General features: G+C 39.9%; 1 protein-coding gene across 6 annotated transcripts in view; it reads right to left on the bottom strand.

Moving 5' to 3' along the window:
* The window catches only part of MTMR1 (myotubularin related protein 1), a 100,260-nt gene that overhangs the window by 66,372 nt on the left and 10,401 nt on the right, over positions 1-23,487 (bottom strand). For 3 of the 6 annotated variants that reach the window (XM_066356159.1, XM_066356164.1, XM_066356158.1), the window contains exons 2-4: positions 16,902-17,007; positions 1,359-1,382; positions 749-775 (exon numbers count right to left, since the gene is read on the bottom strand). In XM_066356159.1, the coding sequence (XP_066212256.1) occupies positions 749-775; positions 1,359-1,382; positions 16,902-17,007 (157 nt within the window). The remainder of the gene's footprint in view (positions 1-748; positions 776-1,358; positions 1,383-16,901; positions 17,008-23,487) is intronic. The other 3 variants (XM_066356162.1, XM_066356160.1, XM_066356161.1) reach the window with 2 other exon arrangements.

Genomic DNA, 23,487 nt, shown 5'->3' on the forward strand with positions numbered 1-23,487 from the left:
GGGCAAGAGAAGGGAACAGAGAGGGGTGGAGAAACAGATGGTCGCTTCTCCTGTGTGCCCTGACCAGTAATCAATCCTGGAACTTCCACATGGTGGGCCAATTCTCTACCACTGAGGGAACAAGCCAGGGATGAAACTTTGGTTTCAATGACTATATTTCTTTGAAAGGCAATCAATGAAGAAGTAAAAAAGACTTAAAATATACTATTTCCCATCCTTTATTTTTGTCAATAACATTGTTACTTAATACATTTTTATACTTTATATCAGGTTGAATTTAGTACACAATTGGTATTGCTACCCTTCAAAGAAGGATAATTTCTTAAATGCAGCCAGTTTCTTTTTTAATTTTTATTTTTAAATACAAAGAAAATGGAATCATTCTTTGATAAATTTTTTTAAAAACAGAAAATGAGTCATTAAACAACAAAAAACACACAGCATTTCAAAGTTCATGCAAATGTAAAGCCAAACACTAAAATGTATTTAACAATGTGAATCGGGGGAAGGCAATGATTCTCAAGTGTGAAAGAAAACATGGTGAAAAAAAGATTAAACAAAGACCAACTAGAATCATAAGAATTTGACTTAATCTGCTTTTTTTGTACTACTTCATTGGCTTCAATAAGATTAAAAATTTTAAACTGAAGTCAATAAATTATTCTATCAAAATCCACATTGTTTTCATTTGATGGAAATAGGTTAATTTTTAACATTTGATACTGAAACTCAAATGCATGCACATTACCAATCTTTGTCTTGCTTTATGAATATTCTGAAATAAATGGAAGGAAAGTTATGAAAAAATATAAGCTATGACCCACTAGATGTAACTGTTACATCTGTGTTCTAAGAAATACTAAACAGGGCTGATTTTGCTTAACTTATCATTAGGATTAGGACTTCTGGTTTTTGGATTCAGCATGCAGACATGAAGGTGACTTAACATCTTACTTACATAGGGTTGACAACAACTAACCACTTTGTTATTATTGTTGTTGCTGCATTCTTTAGCATGAATTACATGATAAACACGGTTAAAAGAGGACTCCAGAGGCCTAGCCTTATAAGCCCCTGCCACAAAGATCTATTTTGTCAGAATTCAAGTAACACAACAAAAGTCAGTATTACACACTGGTAACAATTTTAACATCCTGCCCTCACACACATTAGCTTTTATTGCACATAAAAACATTGTAACAAATAAAACATTTCCACTTAAAACTATGACACAGCACAGCAAATTGATCCGAGTGATGCATAAAAACCAGTTAGAAGATAGAGAACACTAAATAGACTAAGTATTTATAAAGCACAGAGACATACAAGTAGGAGGCCCATCTGCAGAACATTCTTACCCTTATATCAGGCCTCCTGAAAACCTGTTAGTTAAAATACAGAACATCATCATCACAAACATGTTACTATAGACCTGTGCAAGATGTCATTAAGTTCAACAGCCCATTCCCTAAGAATTATCACAATGCTTTACATAAAATCAACCAGATCAATCCTAACACATTTTTCCTCCCAGTTTCATTCAATATCAAATCAATCTTAACATATTTGTCCTATTTCAGGTAAGTCTATGGTTTGAAGAAACTTATTGACCTTAGGCTAAGACAAACAACATTATTTTAAACACAAATCTCTCTGTTAAGTGTTATCACAAGCCATTGTGAACAAGCAGTGTTTAAAAGTTCATTTGTGTGTCTGTTTGGAATACTGAATACATTTTCCCCATAGAAAAAATGATATTAAAAGATGGTTCTGCTCACAAAACAGCCCACAGAAACAAAACAAAACCCAAAACCCCCCAAAGCTCCCACATCTGACCAAGAGCACATAGCTCAGCTAGAGTGTTAATGGTGTTAGGAAACCTAGCTAACCACAAATCATAACCTGGTTTCTGTAGAAATTATATTTCCAATTCGCATAGGAACTCCAGAATTAAGCCTCCCTGATGTGGCTGCCCCATCAAGAGAAGGATGTCTCTCTTGACATCTAGCTCCTACTGCCTGGGGGAAGGGCAGTTCTGGGTAGGAAGGGGTACCTAGCTGGTCTGTGAAGGCAAAGGAGGGGAGGGGAGGGGAGGGGAGGGGAGGCCCGGGCTCCTGCTCCTGAAAGGGGAAGCCAGGCTTTACTGAATGGGGACACTGATTTCAGCAACGTTCTTTCGGCTTTAGTAGCCTATGAATTCTACTTGAACATGCAGTATATGCATTCAGGAAGCCCAGAACAGAAGGAACATTTCAGGGAACAGAAGAAACATTTCAGAGAACGAAAAGAAACTTTTGAAAAGTGACAGTGGTAATGGTCTGAGGAAGACCTGAATTGTATTTTCCCCAATCCAAAGTCTGAAATTCAATCACCTAACCACTGGATGTTCTGTGGAAAACAGATCATTTGTTAAAAATGGCCAGAGGTTCTTTAGCTGTTGTATAGGTTTTTCTAAGGATAGATGAGAAGAGCACATAAAGACTTACTTCATCGTTGAATCATCATTAAATGAAAACACTGTAGTAAAAAAAGGGTTTTCTGAATTACATGACACTGTAGCAAAAAGAGATTTAAGTCCATAAGTTCCTACACATAAACTATTTAGACTAAGAACCTTAAACCTTGCTTTTTTCTTGGGGAGTGAGGTAATGAACATGTTCATCATCTTAAATGTGGTAACAGTTTCACAAGTGTATAACTATCAAAACTTATTCAATTGTGTGCTTTAAATAGGCAAAGTTTATCGTCTGTTATTGACACCTCAATAAAATTAGTATAAAATGAATGCTTATGCTTATGTAAATAAAAAACTCAAAATGCGACATATTTGGCAATAAAAACTCAAAATAGAAAGTCTCCACTCCCTGAGCCTCACTCCTCAGTGATAACCATGTTTAATTAGACCTACCTTTAATTCTGAGGCTTGCCTCCATAAATATGGTTACACTTCAACTTCTTGATTTGTCAACTTTAAACATTAGACAGTTACCTCCCATTTTAAAACATGAGAAAATAAGTTTTCTCAAACTACTACCTCACTCTTCCTAGCCTCTGTGTACTGAAATTTTTATTTTTAATTATTTTATTGTCTTCCTTAAGCAGCAGCTGCCTAAGGAGCTAGAAGAAGGTAACAGGGGGAATAAATGGTGACAGAAGGAGACTTGACTTGGGTAGTGAACACAATGCAATATACAGATGATTTATTATAGAATTGTACACTTTAAAACTATATAATTTTATTAATAAATGTCACTCCAATAAATTCAATAATTTGTAAAAAAATACTCATGATATGATTTTTAGGTGCCACTCTTCTAAGCACTTTGTATGTTATTTTATTCTCAGAACAACCTTGTGAGATAAAAACTATTATTGGCTCCAGTCTTGATAGAAAACCAAGGAACAGATAAATGATCTGGCCACGTTCAAGATGGCAGAGCAAGTATTTAAACCCAGGTGGTCTGCTACACTGCCTCAACATGGTGTTGCTATAATAACACATTTAAACTATAGTCTTTAAACGTAGAATCTGTCTTTTTGGGTGGATGAAGAAATCAATGCCACTACCCCTTACCTTGCTTCTGCTCTCTACCGGCAAACCTCTGCTCTAGCAAGCCACTGTTTTCTAGGTGTGTAGTGTGAGTAGCAGAGTGGGTAACAGTGATTTTTTTCCCCTGAAAAACCCCCAAATTTTAATTTGTATAGAAATTTGTGTTGGGCATAAACCTCCCTTCCTTTGCCCACAGGTTCCATTCAAGTCATCCTTTTGGGCACTCCTCACTAGAGAGGCAAGGGTTCAAGATGACTACTCGCTTTGTGTAAATTTGCATAAGAAAGCCAATGTGTTCACCTTTGCCTTCTGGACTCTCTGCTATCTGTGTGCCAGCCTGCCCAGAGGGTACAGCCTGGACTTTCTGGCCCATAAAGAATTTGCCTGTGTGGGCCCTGCCCCAAAGAAGAGGCCAAAGTTATCCAAGGCTGCTTTTAGGAGTGTATTTAATTCAGCATCTAATGTGGCCTCATACTTGAGCCAGGCCCCTCAAGCTAACTTTGACCAATTATTATGGTCTAAATCTGTTCAACTCCTGTCTGAATTCTTCAGAAGGTGATAGCTGACACCCTTAAGTCCCCAACAGTGTAAAAGTTATTTCACAAAGTTTTCAAACCCACCCAGTACCAGTAATACAAATACCAACAAGGTCCACTCCATGCCAGGCACTGTGGTAACTGCTTTAGGTGTTATGTCAACCCTCCCAGCCACCAGGGAAGGAGAGTCTATTACCCCCATATAACAAATGAGGAAACCAAGACAGTAAGAGGTGAAGTAACTTACTCAAAGTCATAAACCAGCAATAGCAGAGTTGGTAATTCAAACACAAGCTGGCTGGTTTTAGTGTTCATGATCTTAATTTGGAAATAGCCCCACCTAAACCTGTTCAGAGGAGGCTGATAAAGGCCTTTAGGCTTAATACCCAGAATGCCCTGCTCTGCCCTTCCCTCCTCCACCACTTCTTGTTTATGTGTCCTTTTAATGCTCACCACAGTCCAACTTGTACTCTATTTTCTGGTGTCACTTTCCCCTACTATGAATTCCATACAGCCCAGCCCAGCACAGCCCCTTGAAAATAACAGCTGCTCTCACATCACATTTACAGAAGCGGACTGGTGCTCAGCAATTACAACACACCTGTTCTTTTATTTGTTTAGATATATAATAACATAGCTATATGTTTCACTTAAATCCTACTTCTGATATATCATGAGTTTTTAGCAATATTAATCAAAATTTATTTTACCTACAATAGAGGTTCCATTTACCATGTAGCATGTCATCTAATTTTCCTGATGGTAGTATATTACAAAATATAGTACCATATCAGAACCAGCATACTGACACTAACACAGTCAAAGAGCAGAACAATTTCATCACTACAAGACCCCAATGTCCCAATGCTGTCCTTTTATAGCCACATCTACTATCTCCCTGCCTCTCTCTTTTCTTAGCCAGTTGTTAGCCAGCTATCTAGTCTCCATTTCTATAATTTCATCATTTGAAGACTGTTATATAAGTAAAAACATACATGTTGTTTCTTACTTAGTGTAATTCCCTCTTCTCTGTCCTCTCTGTTCTGTTGTTGAACCTATCCATTGAGGGTATTTTATTTCAGTTATTTTTTCTGTTTTAAATTTTCCATTTGGTTCTTTATCTCATATTTCTTTGTTGAAATTTTTCTCTTTTTTCTTCTTCCTTTTTATTTTATGTATTTTTATTTATTTATTCATTTATTTTTATTTTTTATTTTTTTGGCAACAGAGAGAGAGAAAGAGAAAGGGATAGACAGGAAGAAAGAGAGATAAGAAGCATCAACTCGTAGTTGTGGCATATTTGCTGTTCATTGTTCATTGATTGCTTCTCATGCCTACCTTGACCCGGGGTTCCAGCTGAGCCAGTGACCCCATGCTCAAGACAGTGACTTTGGGATTCAAGCTAGCAACCTTGAGGTCATGTCTATGATCTCATGCTCAACCCGGTGACTCCATGCTCAAGCTCGTGATCCCGCACTCAAGCCAGAGACCTTGGGATTTCAAACCTGGGTCCTCAGTGTCCCAGGTCAACACTCTATCCACTGTACCACCACCTGGTCAGGCGAAACTTTTCTATTTCTTGTGTCTGGCTTTCTATGTTTTCATTATTTCAAATATATTTGTTATTGCTTGTTGAAACAATTTTGATTGCTTCTTTCAAAGCTTTTTCACATCTCTGTCATCTCAGTTTTGGCACTTATTGTCTACTTTCATTTAGTTTAAGATCTTTCTGATTCTTGATATGATGAATGCTTTTTAATGAGAAGATGAATATTCTGAGTATTAGGAGATCTTATTTAAACCTGTTTTAGCTGGCTTTCTCTGACACTGCCCCAGCAGAAGGGGAGGGTGGGCATAGCTTCATGACAGCCTGGCAAAGGTGGAATGCAGGCTTCCCATTTGGTCTTGTTGGAGGGTGGGTGTGGGGCTGTAACTTTTTCTGTGGTGTTTGGCTGGAGTATAGTGGTTTGTGTCTAAGAGTTTTCTTTTTTCTAGGCTGCCCCTTTTCTGGTCCTTTGATTAGAGAGAGTAGATTTTTGCTGTCTGCGCCTGTTGGCATTTGTGGGTTACTGGCTTCTTCAGCAGTAAGTTTGGGACATACGTGGCAAACACAAAACCCAGGAACTTCACTACCCTGCTGTTCCTTGGGTCCTAAGGTCCCTGACCAGTTTGCCTTCTTCTCTCTAGCTTTCAGGGAATTCTTAGGTTTATTTTACAGATAATGCCCAGGGTTTCTAGTTGTTCTTAGTGTGAATAATAAGAAAAAGTATATCTGCTCCATCTTTCTAGAAACAGAAGTCCAAATCTTTATATTTTTAAGCAATAATTCTTCCCCTCATGTAACCCTGGGAGATAGGATAGCACTTTTCTATTACAGTGGTTAGAAATTGGATGCCTATTGCTCAGACAGGTAATAACAGGGTTTTTCCCCTAATTTAATTGTTTTAGGGGGACATGCTGTATTCTCCAGTTCACCACAGCACCCTTCTATATCTGTCTAGCTTGTTAACTATCCTATGCAGGCATTTGAGTTTGCAAACTCTGGTTAAAAAACAGACCATGAGTCCAAGCTATCAACAATGGATTACAGCTATAGATTCTGAAAGATCATGCTCTAGCTTCCACTTTCATAAACTAGTACTCAATTTAAAAAATATAACTAAGACCTAGTTCAAACATAATGAAGCCTTTCCCATATACTGCATTCCACTTCTCTCCAAAGCCCTTCAGGAAATTTTTGTTGAAGATGAGGATTTAATCACTGTACTAATCTGTGATTATTAAACTTAGTACAGGACCCTCTCCATCTTCTCCTCTTTCTTCAGAATGTTTAAAAAGATCTAGCTACTATGTGTGCATGGATGAAAAGAGGAGAAACAGGAGAAGTACAGGGAGGTGATAAAGATAATGATGAGGATGGAGCCAGAGAAATGAGGATAATTATATTAAAATTACAATGTCCCAATTTCCTGAAGGCTAGCCAGAACTAAATCCTTTTGGACAAAACAGAATTGAAGAATGTTCTATAAAGAAAGGAATTGAGGCTTACAATCTAATCCAAACGTTCTTACCCTTACAGATAAGGAAACTGACAGAGGTTATACAAGGTCACGGACCAAACTGGTACTTCTTGTACTGTTCCCTCATGTTTCCTCTTCCTGGCCTAGTTCTATTTTCCCAGCAATGAACACTGATCAACTGTGTCACTTCTAATAGTTCCTAAAAACATTTCAGTATAATTTGTAACAGTATTATTTCATCTAACCTATAAATCTTATTACATTCTGATCTTGTTCTTTAATTTATTGACAAATTCTGAGAACTGTACTCTGTTAGCTCAGTAAAAATGAAAGCAATGAGTAATAGTAGGGGAGTATCAAATAAAACAAAACATTTTATTATATTTCTTCTAGGAGTCTTAATTATCAAGCAAATCTTCAGGAAGACTTGGTATTAAAGCATACATTTATTGCCTGACCAGGTGGTGGCGTTGTGGACAGAGCATCAGACAGGGACGTAGAGGACCCAGGTTCGAAACCCGCGGTCATCAGCTGGAGCACAGGTCACTCACTGGCTTAGCCTGGTATCACAAACATGACCCCATTGTCACTGGCTTGAAGCCCAACATCGCTGGCTTGAACCCAAGGTTGCTGGCTTGAGCAAGGGGCCACTTGGTCTGCTGTAGCCCCCCAGTCAAGGCACATATGAGAAAGCAATCAGTGAACAACTAAGGTGCCACAACGAATTGATGCTTCTCATCTCTCTCCCCTCCTGTCTGTCTCACTCTCTCTCTCTCTGTCTCTGTCACCAAAAACAAACACACAAAAAAGCATACCTTTATTAATGTAGTTGACCTACAAATTAACATAATAGCTATCTATTCTTTCAGCTGGGAAATTTTTCTCAAAATTCTGCCATTGCATATACCACCTCTACAAGTTTGGTTTGCTGTATATGTATAGAGTGCCTGTACTAATATTAGTATTTACCTTTACATTGACTTTAAATCCACTCCTTTCTCATACTTGCCTAGGTCTAAACAACAGCATCTATTAAATCACAAGTTTGATATGTTACTTTTTATAACACTCAATAAAGTAATTATATAACCTAAAACATGTCTATGGACATACCATCTAAACTCATCTCATGTGATACCAGTGATACTCTTACCACACTTTGAGTAATCTGATTCTGAATGGTCAATTTATGATAATAAAATTGTTCTCCAAAATCTAACATGAGTTACTAATTATTTAGATTTGTGGACATGCACCAGAAATGTATGGTCCCATCACCAATTTCAACAGATATAAACCTTGGAAAAGTAGTTTTTTGAATTTCATTGTATGTAAGATATGAAGCACTGGGTTCCCTGCTCTCAAACGAGATTCTGATTCACCGAGTAGGATGGGGTCCAAGGAAAGCTGTATTTTTGCAGGCACCCCAGCAAATGCTGCTTTGAGAAGTCCCAAGGGCCAGCCACATTTTGAAAAACAATGGGCAAGGGGCTGGGACAAATTTTAAAACTCACTCTAGCTTTTCAATAAGATAACTTGAGTTCAAATGCCAGTTCTGACTGTTTGATACTAAGCAAGTCAGGTAACCTTTCTGAGGCTTGGTTTCTTCATTTGTTAAGTGATGACTATAATAAAAGCTACCTCAGTAGGTTATTTTAAGGTTAAATGGACAAGTCAAAAATTACTACAAAACCATAAAAGGGTGATGAGGATGAGGATGTGGAACCACCCTCACCAGTCTACAACTCAGAAGACAATCAACATTTCAAATGATGACACAAGTGCTCTGCTCCATATAAACTTCTGCTTCCATTTAATTACGGACCTTGAGTTTAACCTATAATAAGTCAACCTCCAAATTGAGTGTGTACTTCAAATAAGACATCTGTACAATCGATAATTCAAATATCATTGACTGATGACTACAAATTAAGTCCTCAAGGAACTGTACCTGGACCTTAAGGGGAAATTCCGTTTAATGGCTCCCAAGGCCGAAGATGTCTCAAAGGCCCATCTTGGTTACTCTGATTTTAAGAACTACTTTATAAGTAGGATATAAAACTATCCTTGTGGTTAAGAATAAAAATAACTATTTAACAAAGATAATTATTGATAGATATATGAAATTCCAACTGTACTTTTGTTGTTCCACCTGGCTGCCTGACCTCACCCTTACTTACTGGACAATCGCCCCTGAGGCAGAAGAAGAACAGAAAGCTGAAATCGTAAAACCGTAAAAGGGAACATACCATAACTTTTGACTCAGTATCCCCTCAGGCTCTCCCAAACCCTATAAAATTCACCCCTAGTCTGAAATCGGTACCCTTCTCCCCAGAGAAGTGCCCAGCAGGGTTCCTTTCTTCCTTCCAATAAAGCCCTGTTACTCTGGTCTTTTCGGACTACCATGGATTCCAACATTTGGTGCTGAAACCCAGGACAGGATACTAACTGCCTGGACGATCCCCCTTTGCCATCCAAACTTACAACCAGGGAAGTAATGAGCAGTGGCAGCTCGTCCCGGGCTTACTCCCTGATTCTGTTTGGATGTGTAATTGTAGGTTGATTGGCTGGCAATCTGTCCCTGTCCTGAACCCCTGCTAGACAAGAAAGGTAAGGAGTTTCTCCCTCCCCTTCCCCGGTTGGCCTCCAAATTTCGCTCTAAAAACACCCCTTCCTGGTCAGATGGTTTTGATTTCTGACCCCATATCTACAAATGGTCTGCCTCTACTCCTTTACTGGACTTCCACTAAAGTCTAGACGCACCTATCCAGGCCCCTCTCTTATGTCCCTGGATCTCGGCCTTGGGGTGACGACCTCTTGTCTGAGACTCTTTCTACGGAGACTTTCTCCTCTCGGAACTGTGACTGAAGGTGGGGACGCCCCCTTCTCTCACCAGTCTCCTCTACTGTGGGCTCCTCTCAGTGCAAACCTGGGTCCAGCCAGACTCCCCTGGAAACACAGGCTCCTCCCAATCTCAGGCCTCAGAGACTACTCCTCTACTCCTTTGAGACTCCTCTACTACTTCGGGACTACTCCTTCAGGACTCCTCTACTCCTTCGGGACTCACTCTACTCTCTGAGGTCCACAGTTTGGAAGGTTTCTACTCCAAGCGGCCTGCTTCTATGAACTTACTCAAAAACCCAGGTGCCTAACTAGGTTGCTTTCTACTACCGTTACAATATCCTAAAAGATCTTGACAATTTCTGCCACTGGATGGGGAGGGCATCAGAAATTCTTTACATGCAGGCTTTCTTCTCCCTTCGGTCTTGATTCCTGTGCCACTTGTTGTACACGCAGGCCGTTTTTGGCCAAAGAAACCTCATCTAAAACCTCCGCTCCTAATCTTTCCTTCTTTGCGGACTCCCAACTCTCTCTCCCTCCTGCCTGATGCCCAGGGGAACCCCTCTCTCGGGACCCCTCTCTGGTACCTCTGCAAATCTCTTTCACTTGAGTCTCTTCCCTCCAGAAAGTCCCCTTCCTTCAGAAAATCCTTTTCTCATTAACTTGCAAATACCAGTCTCTTTCTCCTCCACTGCTGGCCAGGGGCCCCTCCCTTCTCCATTATGTTCTTAAATCCCTTCTCCCTCCTTACAGATGGGAGGCTCTGTCTCTTTTTCTTTTTTGACCCATCCTTCCACCCCACCGGCTTCGGCTACAGCTATGCCCTTCTCCCCCTCGTCCTCTCCCCTCTCTTCAGAGCTCTAAATCTTTTTGACTCCTCTGACCACATGGCACCACCACCAGCACTTTAACCTTCTCTTCCTCCTCCTGCAGATTCTGACCCTCCTTCTTTCCATCCAGCTGTTCACACTGTCCATCCGTCTGCTTCCTCTCTTCCTCCCCTCTATGCTGACAACTCCCTGCCATCTTGAAAAGTTTAGGAGCCCTGGCCGGTTGGCTCAGCGGTAGAGCGTCGGCCTGGCGTGCAGAGGACCCGGGTTCGATTCCCGGCCAGGGCACAAAGGAGAAGCGCCCATTTGCTTCTCCAGCCCCCCCCTCCTTCCTCTCTGTCTCTCTCTTCCCCTCCCGCAGCCAAGGCTCCATTGGAGCAAAGATGGCCCGGGTGCTGGGGATGGCTCCTTGGCCTCTGCCCCAGGCACTGGAGTGGCTCTGGTCGCAACAGAGCGACGCCCTGGAGGGGCAGAGCATCGCCCCCTGGTGGGCAGAGCATCGCCCCTGGTGGGCGTGCCAGGTGGATCCCGGTCGGGCGCATGCGGGAGTCTGTCTGACTGTCTCTCCCTGTTTCCAGCTTCAGAAAAATACAAAAAAAAAAGTTTAAAAAGCAGAGTTGTCTATTGAGAAGTATAATCTGTTTTGTCTCTTTGTCAGAAAAAATCTCTAGTATAATTTTAATTGAAACAAGTAAAGCATGCTCATTTAAATTCCTTAATTCATAATTTGTATGTAAAGTCTTTGTTTATCGTGTAACTATGTCTATTTCTAAGGTCTTAAACTAATAATTACCCACCTCTTAAACTAGGCTTACTCATCCCCACTGACTCTCCCTGCAATACCCCCATCCTTCCTGTTTGAAAACCTTCAGGGGCTTATTGGCTCATACAAGCTTTACATCTAATCAATGAGGCAGTAATTCCCCTCCATCCAGTAGTCCCTAATCTCTACAAGTTACTATCACACATTCCCTCAAACACCACTCACTTCACGGTCCTAGACATCAGGGATGCCTTCTTTAGCATTCCTCTACACCCTGACTCTTACTTTCTATTTGCATCTACCTGGACTGACCTGGACACTAATGCAGCACAGCAACTTACGTGGACTGTCTTACACCAGGGGTTTGGAAATAGTCCACATCTGTTTGGGCAGGCACTAGCTCAGAATTTAACAGCATGAAATCTCAAAACTAGTACTCTCTTACAATATGTAGATAACCTACTCTTCTGCAGCCCTTCCCTGCCTGCCTCAAGGAGACACACCGCCACCCTTTTTAACTTCCTTGCTATGAAGAGATATCGTGTCTTCTCTGCTAAGGCTCAACTTCACTCTTAGTCCATAGTCTATCTGGTCATCACCTTAACCCCCACAACCTGAGGTCTCACCTTAGATTGAATTCAAACCCTCCACAGTCTCCAACCAAGTACCACCGCATATCAAATCCTTTCTTTCCTTGGTCTAATAGGCTTCTTTAGACACTGGATTCCCAATTTTGCTCTCTTAGTCAAGCCCCTCAGTGAGATCTTCTGAGCATGGCTTTTAAGGTCTATAATGACCAAGGGAGCAACAGAAAAGGCAAATAAGGCCCAAAAGAAGTCAGGAAATACCAGCTTTTGGCATATGCTCTTAAAGGCTCCAGCACCCTAAAGGGCTTCATAAGATTCCATCAGGGCCCTGTTCCAGAGTGGAAAGAAAAGTCATTGAACAGAAGCCTACCAGGCTTCCCAGCCCCACCAGTTTACACATCTTTGCTGTGGAAAGAGGGACACGAGAAGGTAAGCTGCCCCCTTGCTCCATGGAGGGAGGGTTCAGTCTCTTCTAGCCATGCTCCAGCTACCCGTGACCTGACCTTGCCCAGCAAGCTGGGAATTGCCACTGAAGGTCCAAGGATATCGTTCACGAGCCTAAGGTATCTCTTCCAAGTAGCAGATAAGTTAATCTCATTTCTTGTAAACACAAAGGCCATCTATAATGCCTTGCCTGAATATGTGAGTTTTATTTATCCCTCGAAGATCTCTACTGTGGGTATTGACAGTCTGATTTTGTTACTTTATTTAATGTAAAGCATCTTCTTTATTCCTCTTGTCTCAATGCCCCATGCCTATTATAGTCTGGGACCTGCTGCTAATTCCAGCTAGAAGCAGTGGTTACTAGGACTTAAACTCTAACTGCACAGTGTAGAAATGTAACCACCCTTTCCCTAAGTACTTGCAGGATTTACAGGTTACTCAGCAAACTGTTCAAAGACTATCCAAGAGGCGATTCCAGCAGTACATCACCCAAGGACTGACTTTCACATAGACAGGTCTACACACTGTGATCCTCACAATTCCCACTGCTGCTAAAAGTAGAAAAACAGCATGCCTTACTCCAACCACAAACCAGAAGCTGGTTGGTCTACATGTGGTGAATATATGAAAAAACTAAGGACTCTTTTAATCAGATTTTGGGAAAAGGGAAACTAGAGTAAAAAGAAAGTCAATTTAATTGTCACTAAAAGTTAAAGATTTTTAAATCAAGAGTTCTGACTAGAAAGGAATTGTATAGTTTTGATTATAGAAGGTATAAGGTATGGAAATACTTTTGAAAGAAAAAGGAAAAATCAAGATGTTATGAAGGCCAGTTATTTCTGGATAAGAAAGTGCATGAAAGCTGAGGTTTATGTAAATTGTAGAAGGTTTGTGCAGGTTGTAGGAGGTTTGTACAGAGAAAAATAAATTTGTACAGTCAGAAAACTGGTTTTCAAAGAATGTTTAATTGTCACCATAGCTGACAATCCTCTACTCTCCCCACTTATTGGGGCAACTCTTTCCTCCACCCTGACCATCTGAAGCTCAAAAACAGAGAAACAAAACCGACCTCTTGTCCTTCTATTCTCTATTCACCTCTCAGCCTGCCTCACCCAATCAGGGGCTTTCTACTCGTGTGGGACCAACACCTACATGTATCTCCCTACTAATTAGACAAAAACCTGTACCCTAATCTATCTCACTCCAAGTATCAACCTAATCCCACCCCATGAGCCTCTTCTGGTTCCTAATACACTACCCGTCAATCTAAGGACCAAACAAGCTATACAGGTAATCCCCTCTTCCTGTTGTTATAAAAATTTCTATAAAAATAGGTCTAGGGGCAGGGGAACTGGCCACTTCCCTTATTCCTACTCTTTTTCTCTCTGAAGCCCAGTGAATTTGTAAACATAGAATCAGTGTTTTCACAGAAACTGGGTGTCTTGACTATTGCCTTTCATTGGTCCACTCACTCTCCTATTTATTTTTCTAACTTTTGGACCCTGTCTCTTACGTTTGTTCACTAGCTTCTTACAGAACCGCATGCAGACCTCTGCTGATCAGAAAAATGGAAAAATCTACCTAACCCTACACACCAACCCTGAAACCTGCCCTCGTGAAACAGAAGAATCTGGAACCCTATAAATACACCCCTACTCCAACTGTCCCAGGGAGAGGTTCATGAAGGAGGCCCCCAATAGGATAACAGTAGGAAGTAGCTCCAGAAGATGGCCAGTCCGAGACAAACCTCCTTCCTGAACCCCATACCCTTTCCTTCCCCTCCCTTTTCCTTTTTTATCATACCACAGAGTTGAGAAATAATAGATATATGAAATTCCAACTGTACTTTTGTTGTTCCACCTGGCTGCCTGACCTCATCCTTACTTACTGGACAATCGCCCCTGAGGCAGAAGAATTCCAGAAAGCTGAAATCGTAAAACTGTAAAAGGGCACATACCAGTAATTTCGACTCGGTACACCCTCAGGATCTCGCAAACCCTATAAAATTCACCCCTGGTCTGTAATCGGTGCACTTCTCCCTGGAGAAGTACCCGGCAGGGTTCCTTTCTTCCTTCCAATAAAGCCTGTTACTCTGGTCTTTTCAGACTCCCATGGATTCCAACAATTATAAGACATACTGTTTTACAATAATTAATCAAAGGCTTTAGTTATGATTTGATGTAGGTACTTTAAATTCAATTTACAAAGTATATAAAAGATTTTTTTATGAATACTATCTGTTAAACCATTTCAACATGAGCCAGTTCTGCTACACAAAAAATTGAAACAGAAAAAAAACTTAGTTGCTTCATGCTAAAGTACAGATCTATTAATGTAGCAGTTAGAAAACTATGCACACAATCAACATTCAATTTTTTATAGAACCAGTATAGCACTAACAAGTATTCAACAAAATGAAAATATTACAGTTAACTCATAATTGTCCATACAAAAGATCACTCCAAGGTCTGAGAACTATTCTCTGCTAATATGGGTCTTTGAGCCTCTCCACTCAGCCGGGTAGTTTCTTAGCTAAAGTGGGGGCAATAGGGTGACCAGGATCAGTAGGGTCAGCAGCTGCTCAGTGATCAGCCACTCAGGCATATCAGTGAGGTAGCAGAAGTTTCTCCCACCTGGAGATGGTATATTGCCCAGCTGGGTTTTGAGGACCAAAAGCCCTGTTCCTACATAGGTAAAATGAAAACCAGATAGCAGGGAAACCTATTAAGGAGTATACTGTCACTCTTCTGGCTGACCAGATCATCCCATCTCTACTAATCTATAGCCATGCTTTCCTTCGGTAGGTGTAATCAAAAGCATCCGACTTTTGATGAAGTTTGGATGAAGCAAATACAACATGACAGCCAAATCTCAATTACATGGCCTCTTGAGTCAGCCTCTGCACTTCCTACATTATAAGCTAAAGAGGAACTGAGGCCAGTGACCTTAAACAAAGAGCAGCTATTAGGAATGAATTAAAATCTTTACTGTAGTTCTTGAATTGTCTGTAAGATTTCATGCTTGGTAAGGCCCATGATTTTCAGAGACTGTTGATTGAAGGTAGTCCAGAATACTAAATATAACTCGCATATACTTGTGAAAAAATCAACTGTTTCTTACTAGCAAGCAAAAATAACTATAATAAGCTGAAACCTCAATTCAAGCAAGCATTATTGCTGAAATATAAACATGGTTTCAGTTAATGTACCTGTTAATAGTTTACTGACATTAAAACAAAGTTAATCGTTAACCTAAAAGATGGAGCACTCAAGTTTTTTATTTGTTAATTGATTCAACAAATATTATTGAGCACCTGCTAAGTTCCAGAATCATTCTAGGAAATCAGTGTTGAGTAAAAGAATCTCAGCCCCTCTCTGTTGACAAGAAGCTTATCACTCGTAACTTTAGAATAAGCAGGAAATCCAACTTTAAAACTAAACAAAAAAGATATTTCTTAATTTAATAAGGACTAAAAAAATCAGGCTGCCCATACAATATTCTTGAGATTTTGCAAATTTTTTACATTGTAATCACATATTAATGCTGAGTACTCACAGATAATACCTAAATACAGAAAAAAATTGTATACAGTGGTACCTTGAGATACGAACAGACCAACATACAAAATTTTTTTTCTTAAGATAAGAGCTGCGACTTGGTCCGTATCTTTATTTAAGATCCGAGCAAAATTCCGAGATATGAGTCATGATTCGGGAAGCTGCCGCTAGTTGGCGCATTGGCACATGGGTCCAGTATCGGCAGTTTGATATACGAGTTGACTGATTTACAAGCTCAGTTACAGAACAAATTAAATTCGTATCTCAAGGTACTACTGTAATTGACATTAGGGAAATACTGTACATCAACATTTTCTAAAATTCAGAATATTAACAAAGTATAGATATTTATTATAATAAAATATAAAAATATAATATATAATAAAATGCATTATATAATAAATTGTAAAATGAAAGTAATTTTAAAAATGATTATAAAGACCATTTTACCTCTCAATTACAAAATTATGACCACATATACTAGATTCTGGTAAAGTTTCTCTTCTAAAGTTCAGGTTTAATAACAGAGAACCTTTCAGCCTTCTTCCCAAATGGTCATCCAGCAACAAGGGGCCAAAGTCTTACTCAAAGTAAAATTGCAAAGCTTCCAGCCCTGACTGGATAGCTCAGTTGGTTAGAGCATCATCCTAATATACCAAGGTTGTGGGTTCCATCCCCATTCAGGGCATATACAAGAATCAACCAATAAAAATTGCAAAGCTTCTTGGCTACTTAGCATATTGAAAATTTATTAAGGACTCAATGATGCTTACCTTGTAATCTCTGGATATATGTTCTGATGTCATTGAACCTGAAATCTGACTAGAAATTGTAGCAGCTATAAGCTGTTTACACCATTCAACATGCGACCCTGTAGGACTAAAAGAAATAATGTGATTAAGATATTTTAAGACATAGGCTCTCAGAAAAACTGAATGGGGATATATGTACATTTTATAAAGATTTTATTTATTGATTTTACAGGGAGAGATGAGACAGGGATGAGGAGTAAGAAATATGAACCCATAGTTGATTCACTTTAATTGTTCATTGCTTGTCACATGTGCCTTGACCAGGCAACTCCAGGGTTGTGAACCAGAAATCTCACAGTTCCAAGTCGACACTCTAACCACTATGCCACATGTTTTAAGACAAAGTTTTATTAGACTACTTGTTTACCTTAATATTTTTTTTCATTGTGGTTTTATTTATTTATTTTTATTTTTTTTAATAATTTTATTTTTTAATGGGGTGACATCAATAAATCAGGATACATATATTCAAAGATAACAACTCCAGGTTATCTTGTCATTCACTTATGTTGCATACCCATCACCCAAAGTCAGATTGTCCTTTGTCACCTTCTATCTAGTTTTCTTTGTGCCCCTCCCCCTCCCCCTTTCCCTCTCCCTCTTCCCCCTCCCCCTGTAACTACCACACTCTTATCAATGTCTCTTAGTTTCACTTTTATGTCCCACCTATGTATGGAATAATGCAGTTCCTGTTTTTTTCTGATTTACTTATTTCACTTCGTATAATGTTATCAAGATCCCACCATTTTGCTGTAAATGATCCGATGTCATCATTTCTTATGGCTGAGTAGTATTCCATAGTGTATATGTGCCACATCTTCTTTATCCAGTCATCTATTGACTGGCTTTTTGGTTGTTTCCATGTCCTGGCCACTGTGAACAATGCTGCAATGAACATGGGGCTGCATGTGTCTTTACGTATCAATGTTTCTGAGTTTTGGGGGTATATACCCAGTAGAGGGATTGCTGGGTCATAAGGTAATTCTATTTTCAGTTTTTTGAGGAGCCACCATACTTTCTTCCATAATGGTTGTACTACTTTACATTCCCACCAACAGTGTATGAGGGTTCCTTTTTCTCCACAGCCTCTCCAACATTTGCTATTACCTGTCTTGTTAATAATAGCTAATCTAACAGGTGTGAGGTGGTATCTCATTGCAGTTTTGATTTGCATTTCTCTAATAACTAACAAAGATGAGCATCTTTTCATATATCTGTTGGCCATTTGTATTTCTTCCTTTACCTTAATATTAATATAAGAACTGAAATAACTAACCACTAGGAAGATTAGCTTCCAGATTGATTTTAAATGAATCAACAATTTATTTTTAAATTTAAGATTCTAAGCAAGTAATTCCCTATCATTTAATGGAATTTTACTCTTAAAATTACAGGAGTGGGCAAAAGTAGGTTGACAGTTGTGAGTATATCAAAGTTTATTCTTGTACTATTAATTATCAATTACTATATTATTTTCCATATGAACAACTGTAAACCTACTTTTCCCAACCCTTGTATATAGAGTGGATATTCTTAATATGATATGTACAGAAAATTAATTCTCAAGTGAAATATTTATCTTAAAGTATATGCTTTTCAAACAATTGATTTCATGTTGCTGTTTTAAAACTAGAAAATGTAATCTTGAGTATACCAAAGTGACTCTTAATGGATAAAAGTTGATTATGTGATTTTTAAAAGAATAGAATAGAAAAATCATGTCCTGTATCTAGTAATAATGCTATCTTAGATTTGTGTAGGGGCTTTGATGTCTTACAAAAGGCTCTTCTTCTCCATTATTATATCAGAGCCTCAAAAACACAATGAGATAAGAAGACATAAAAGGGAATAGCAAACTTGTTTCTGAGATGAGAAAATTGGTGAAGAGGGGATATGCCCAGTCAGAAAGTGGAAGGCCTGCCTCTAGCTCCATTAGGATTGTTCTACCAGAACATGGCACAACCAGTAGTGGCCAACTCACTGACCTGGAGGGCAAAACAGAGGACAGCACCACAGATGCTAGCCAATATGAGAATATTACAATGTAATAAATATAGCACCTTGAGATGACATCATAGTAATGGCAATGTGAGAGATATTCCTGATCTCTCCCTTTAAAATGTCAACAAATTGAATAACTATAACATAGTGAAGGGACCCCAGCTGGACGTGAAGGCATGCCTGAAAGATCTGTGCACCAAACGGACTTAAGGTGGGACCGGTGGAAAAGGGAAGAAGATAAAACACATTCATTCAGTCAGCTCTGAAGAGGAGACATACTGGAGAGACTGGGTGTTTTTTTTCCCTGACAGACTATGGGGAAAAGGGAAGCTCAGATGCCTGGGTTTTGTCTGAGGGGTACGGACAGGGAAACCTGGAATGACTGGGCCTCCTTCTGCTGGGAGGAGTAGTGAGATAAATGAGCAGAGGGGAAGATACTGAACCAAAGTAGCAGCAGAGCGCAGGGTCATGGCCAGCGTTTCCATGGTCTGCCTTCAGCCTGCACTCAGCAGAGACAGAGAAAACCAGAGTGCAGCCCCTCAGCCTCCCAGATCCCACCTCCCTCACCTTGCAGTATGGAGAGTGGCAGAGACAAAGCCAACAGCCAGCTCTCCAAAGCCACTGTCTCCCCTGAAGAAAAAAGGCGCTCCGTGTCTGGTACCCAGGCTGTTGAGACTGGGAAGGAGCACTCTGATGCCTGAGATCACCATTACTAGAGTCAAAAAGCCAGAAAGCCAAAGCCAGAAAACAGAATCGGTAAAACCCTCACAAGCCCCTACACCAATGCAACTGCGGCCCCACCTACATCATTGAGACAGCAACATTTCAGCAGAGGACAGCCCAGGAATATTATAGAGCTAAAATTTGTAATACAGCAACACCAACTGGAAGAAAACAGTAACTTCTCAAAACAGAAATTTATTTTTCCTTTTACTTTCATAGGACAAAGGATTCTTGTACATATGAACATTTTTCTTTTAACCCTTTGAGTAGTACGAACATTCATGTACATCCTCATGTCTCCTGACCATTCAGAGTATAATCGTACAAAATTTTTTATTTTAATAATTTGTAAGGCAACATTAAAAAAAGGCAAATGGGCTCTGGCCAGTGGCTCGGTGGTAGAGCATCAGCCTGGCATGCAGGAGTCCCGGATTCGATTCCCGGCCAGGGCACAAAGGAGAAGCATCCATCTGCTTCTCCACCACTCCCTCTCTCCTTTCTCTCTCTTCCCCTCCTGCAGCCAAGGCTCCATTGGAGCAAAGTTGGCCCAGGCGCTGAGGATGGCTCCGTGGCCTCTGCCTCAGGCACTAGAATGGCTCTGGTTGCAACAGAGCAACACCTCAGATGGGCAAAGCATCGCCCCCTGGTGGGCATGCCAGGCGGATCCCAGTCGGGCGCATCCGGGAGTCTGACTGTCTCCCCGTTTCCAACTTCGGAAAAATACCAAAAAAAAAAAAAGGCAAATGTATGTTCTTGTTTCCATAAATTGGTTATCAAACATGATTTTAAGTTAATAAAACTGGAACTGGAACTAATTTCATTTTTTGAAAAAAAAACTCACTCCTGGGGATCAGTGAGCATGAAAAAAACTCACTACTCAAAGGGTTAATAACCTAATGGTAAACACCCACGAAAAAGCCACTACTGAAACAGACAGGATAAAAAAAAAGAAACAGGGGAAAAAAATATGGACAACCACCAAACAAAAACAACTGAAACAAAAAAGAGAAGAACCAAACAAGAAACAGAGCTATCAGAAAATAAAACATAAAATGGCTATAAGAAATCCTCAAGTGCTACTAATTAGCCTAAGTGTAAATGGACTAAACTCACCAATAAAGAGGTACAGAGTAGCAGATTGTATAAAAAAGCACAACCCAACCATATGTTATCTTTAAGAGATAGTCTAAGCTACATGAACAAAAGCAGACTCAGAGTGAAAGGTTGAAAAATGATTCTTCAAGCAAATAATATACAAAAAAAAGCAGATGTAGCTATACTCATATCTGACAATGCTGAGTTCAAGACAACAAAGGTAACCAGAGACAATATGGATATATCATAATGATAAAGGGGACACTGTATCAAGAAGACATAACACTTCTTAATGTATATACACCGAACCAGGAACCACTAAAATACATAAAATATCTATACTATATGATCTAAAAATAGAAACAGACAAAAAATCATACTTGGGACCCTTACCAGTTGGCTCGGTGGCAGAGCATCAGCGCAGCGTGTGAATGTTCCAGGTTCGATTTCCGACCAGGGCACACAGGAGAAGTGCCCATCGGCTTCTCCATCCCTCCCCCCTTCTTGAATCTCTCTCTCTCTTTCTCTCTCCTCCTCTCCTGCAGCCGTGGCTCGGTTAGAGCAAGCTGGCCCTGGGCGCTGAGGATGGCTCCATGGCCTCCACCACAGGCGCTAAAGAAGGGCTCAATTTGCAACAAAGCAACAGCCCCAGATAGAGCATCACCCCCTAATGGGCTTGCTGGGTGGATCCCGGTCAGGTCACATGCGAGAGTCTGTCTCTGCCTCTCCTCCTTTCACTAAAATAAAAAATAAAATTTAAAAAATGGTTCTGGTTGCAGCAGAGCAAGGGCCCCAGATGGGCAGACAATCGCCCCCTAGTGGGCTTGCTGGGTGGATCCCAGGTGGGGTGCATGTGGGAGTCTGTCACTACCTCCCCTCCTCTCAGTGAATAAAAAAAAATTCACACCACTGACAGCTTTAAATAAATCATCCAAACAAAATCAGTAAATAAATATCAGCCTTAAATGATACACTGGATGAAATGGACATAACAGAGATTTATAGGACATTTCATCCCAAAATATCAGATTAGACATTCTTCTCCAGTGTACATGGAACATCCTGAAGGATAGACTATATATTGGGCCACAAAATTAATATGAACAAATTCAGGAAGACTGAAATTATACCAGCATACTTTCTGACCATAATGCTTTGAAATTAGAATTCACTTGCAAATAGGAAGTAAAGAAACCAAAAAGCTGTGGAAATTAAACAACATACTTCTAAAAATGACTGGGTAAAAAAATAAATAAAAGCAGAGATCAAAACATATTTACAGACAAATGAAAATCACGGCCCTGGCCGGTTGGCTCAGTGGTAGAGCGTCGGCCTGGCATGCAAGAGTTCTGGGTTCGATTCCCAGCCAGGGCACACAGGAGAAGCGCCCATCTATTTCTCCACCCCTCCCCCTCTCCTTCCCTTCTGTCTCTCTCTTCCCCTCCCGCAGCCAAGGCTCCATTGGAGTAGGGTTGGCCCGGGTGCTGAGGATGGCTCTGTGGCCTCTGCTTCAGGCACTAGAATGGCTCTGGTTGCAGCAGAGTGATGCCCCGGATGGGCAGAGCATTGCCCCCTGGTGGGCATGCTGGGTGGATCCCAGTCAGGCACATGTGGGAGTCTGTCTGACTGCCTCCCCATTTCCAGCTTCAGGAAAATACCAAAAAAAAAAAAAATGACAACACGACATGCCAAAATTTCTGGGATGCAGCAAAAACCATAATAAAAGGGAAGTTTATATCGTTACAGGATTATATCAAGAGACAAGAGAGATTCCAAATAAACAACCTAATATTACACCTTAAGGAACTAGAAAAAAGAGAACAAAGCCAACGCAAAGTCAGCAGAAGAATGAAAATAGTAAAAACTAGAACAGAACTAAATGAAATAGAGAACAAAAAAACTGCAGAAAAAAATAACACAATAAAGAGCTGGTTCTTTGAAAAGATTAATAAAATTGACAAACACCTGGCTGGACTCACTAAAGAAAAAAGAGTAAGGACTCATATAAACAAAATCCAAAATGAAAGAGGAGAAATTAACACAGACATCACGGATATACAAAAGATCATAGTAGAACATTATGAAAGATTGTTTGCCACCAAATTCAACAACCTAGAAGAAAGGAATCAATTCCTAGAACTTTACAATCTTTCTAGACTGAGTCACATAGAAGGGGAAAACCTAAATAGACCTATAAGCAGGGAGGAAGTAGAAACAACTATCAAAAACCTCACCAAAAGTAAAAGTCCAGAACTAGATGGCTACACTAGTGAAGTCTACCAAACATTGAAAGGTTTGGTACCTATTCATCTCAAAATCTTCCAAAAAAGATGAAGCAATACCCCCTAACACATTTTATGAGATCAACATAACTGATACCAAAACCTGGCAAGGACAGGACAAAAAAAGAAAACTACAGAGCAATATCTCTAATGAATACAGATGCTAAAATACTAAACAAAATACTAGCAAACTAAATACAACAACACAATTTAGAAAATGATACATCTCGATCAAGTAGGATTCATTCTAGAGCATAAGGATGGTTCAACATACAGAAATCGATTAACATAATACACCATATCAACAAAACAAAGAAAAAAATCATATGAACCTATCAATAGATGAAGAAACGGCATTCAATAAGATACAACGTCCCGTTATGTTTAAAACACTCAAAAAATCGAAATAGAAGAAAAGTACCTCAACATAATAAAGGCCATATATG

Source organism: Saccopteryx leptura, chromosome X (assembly GCF_036850995.1).
Source record: "Saccopteryx leptura isolate mSacLep1 chromosome X, mSacLep1_pri_phased_curated, whole genome shotgun sequence".
Taxonomy (NCBI): domain Eukaryota; kingdom Metazoa; phylum Chordata; class Mammalia; order Chiroptera; family Emballonuridae; genus Saccopteryx; species Saccopteryx leptura.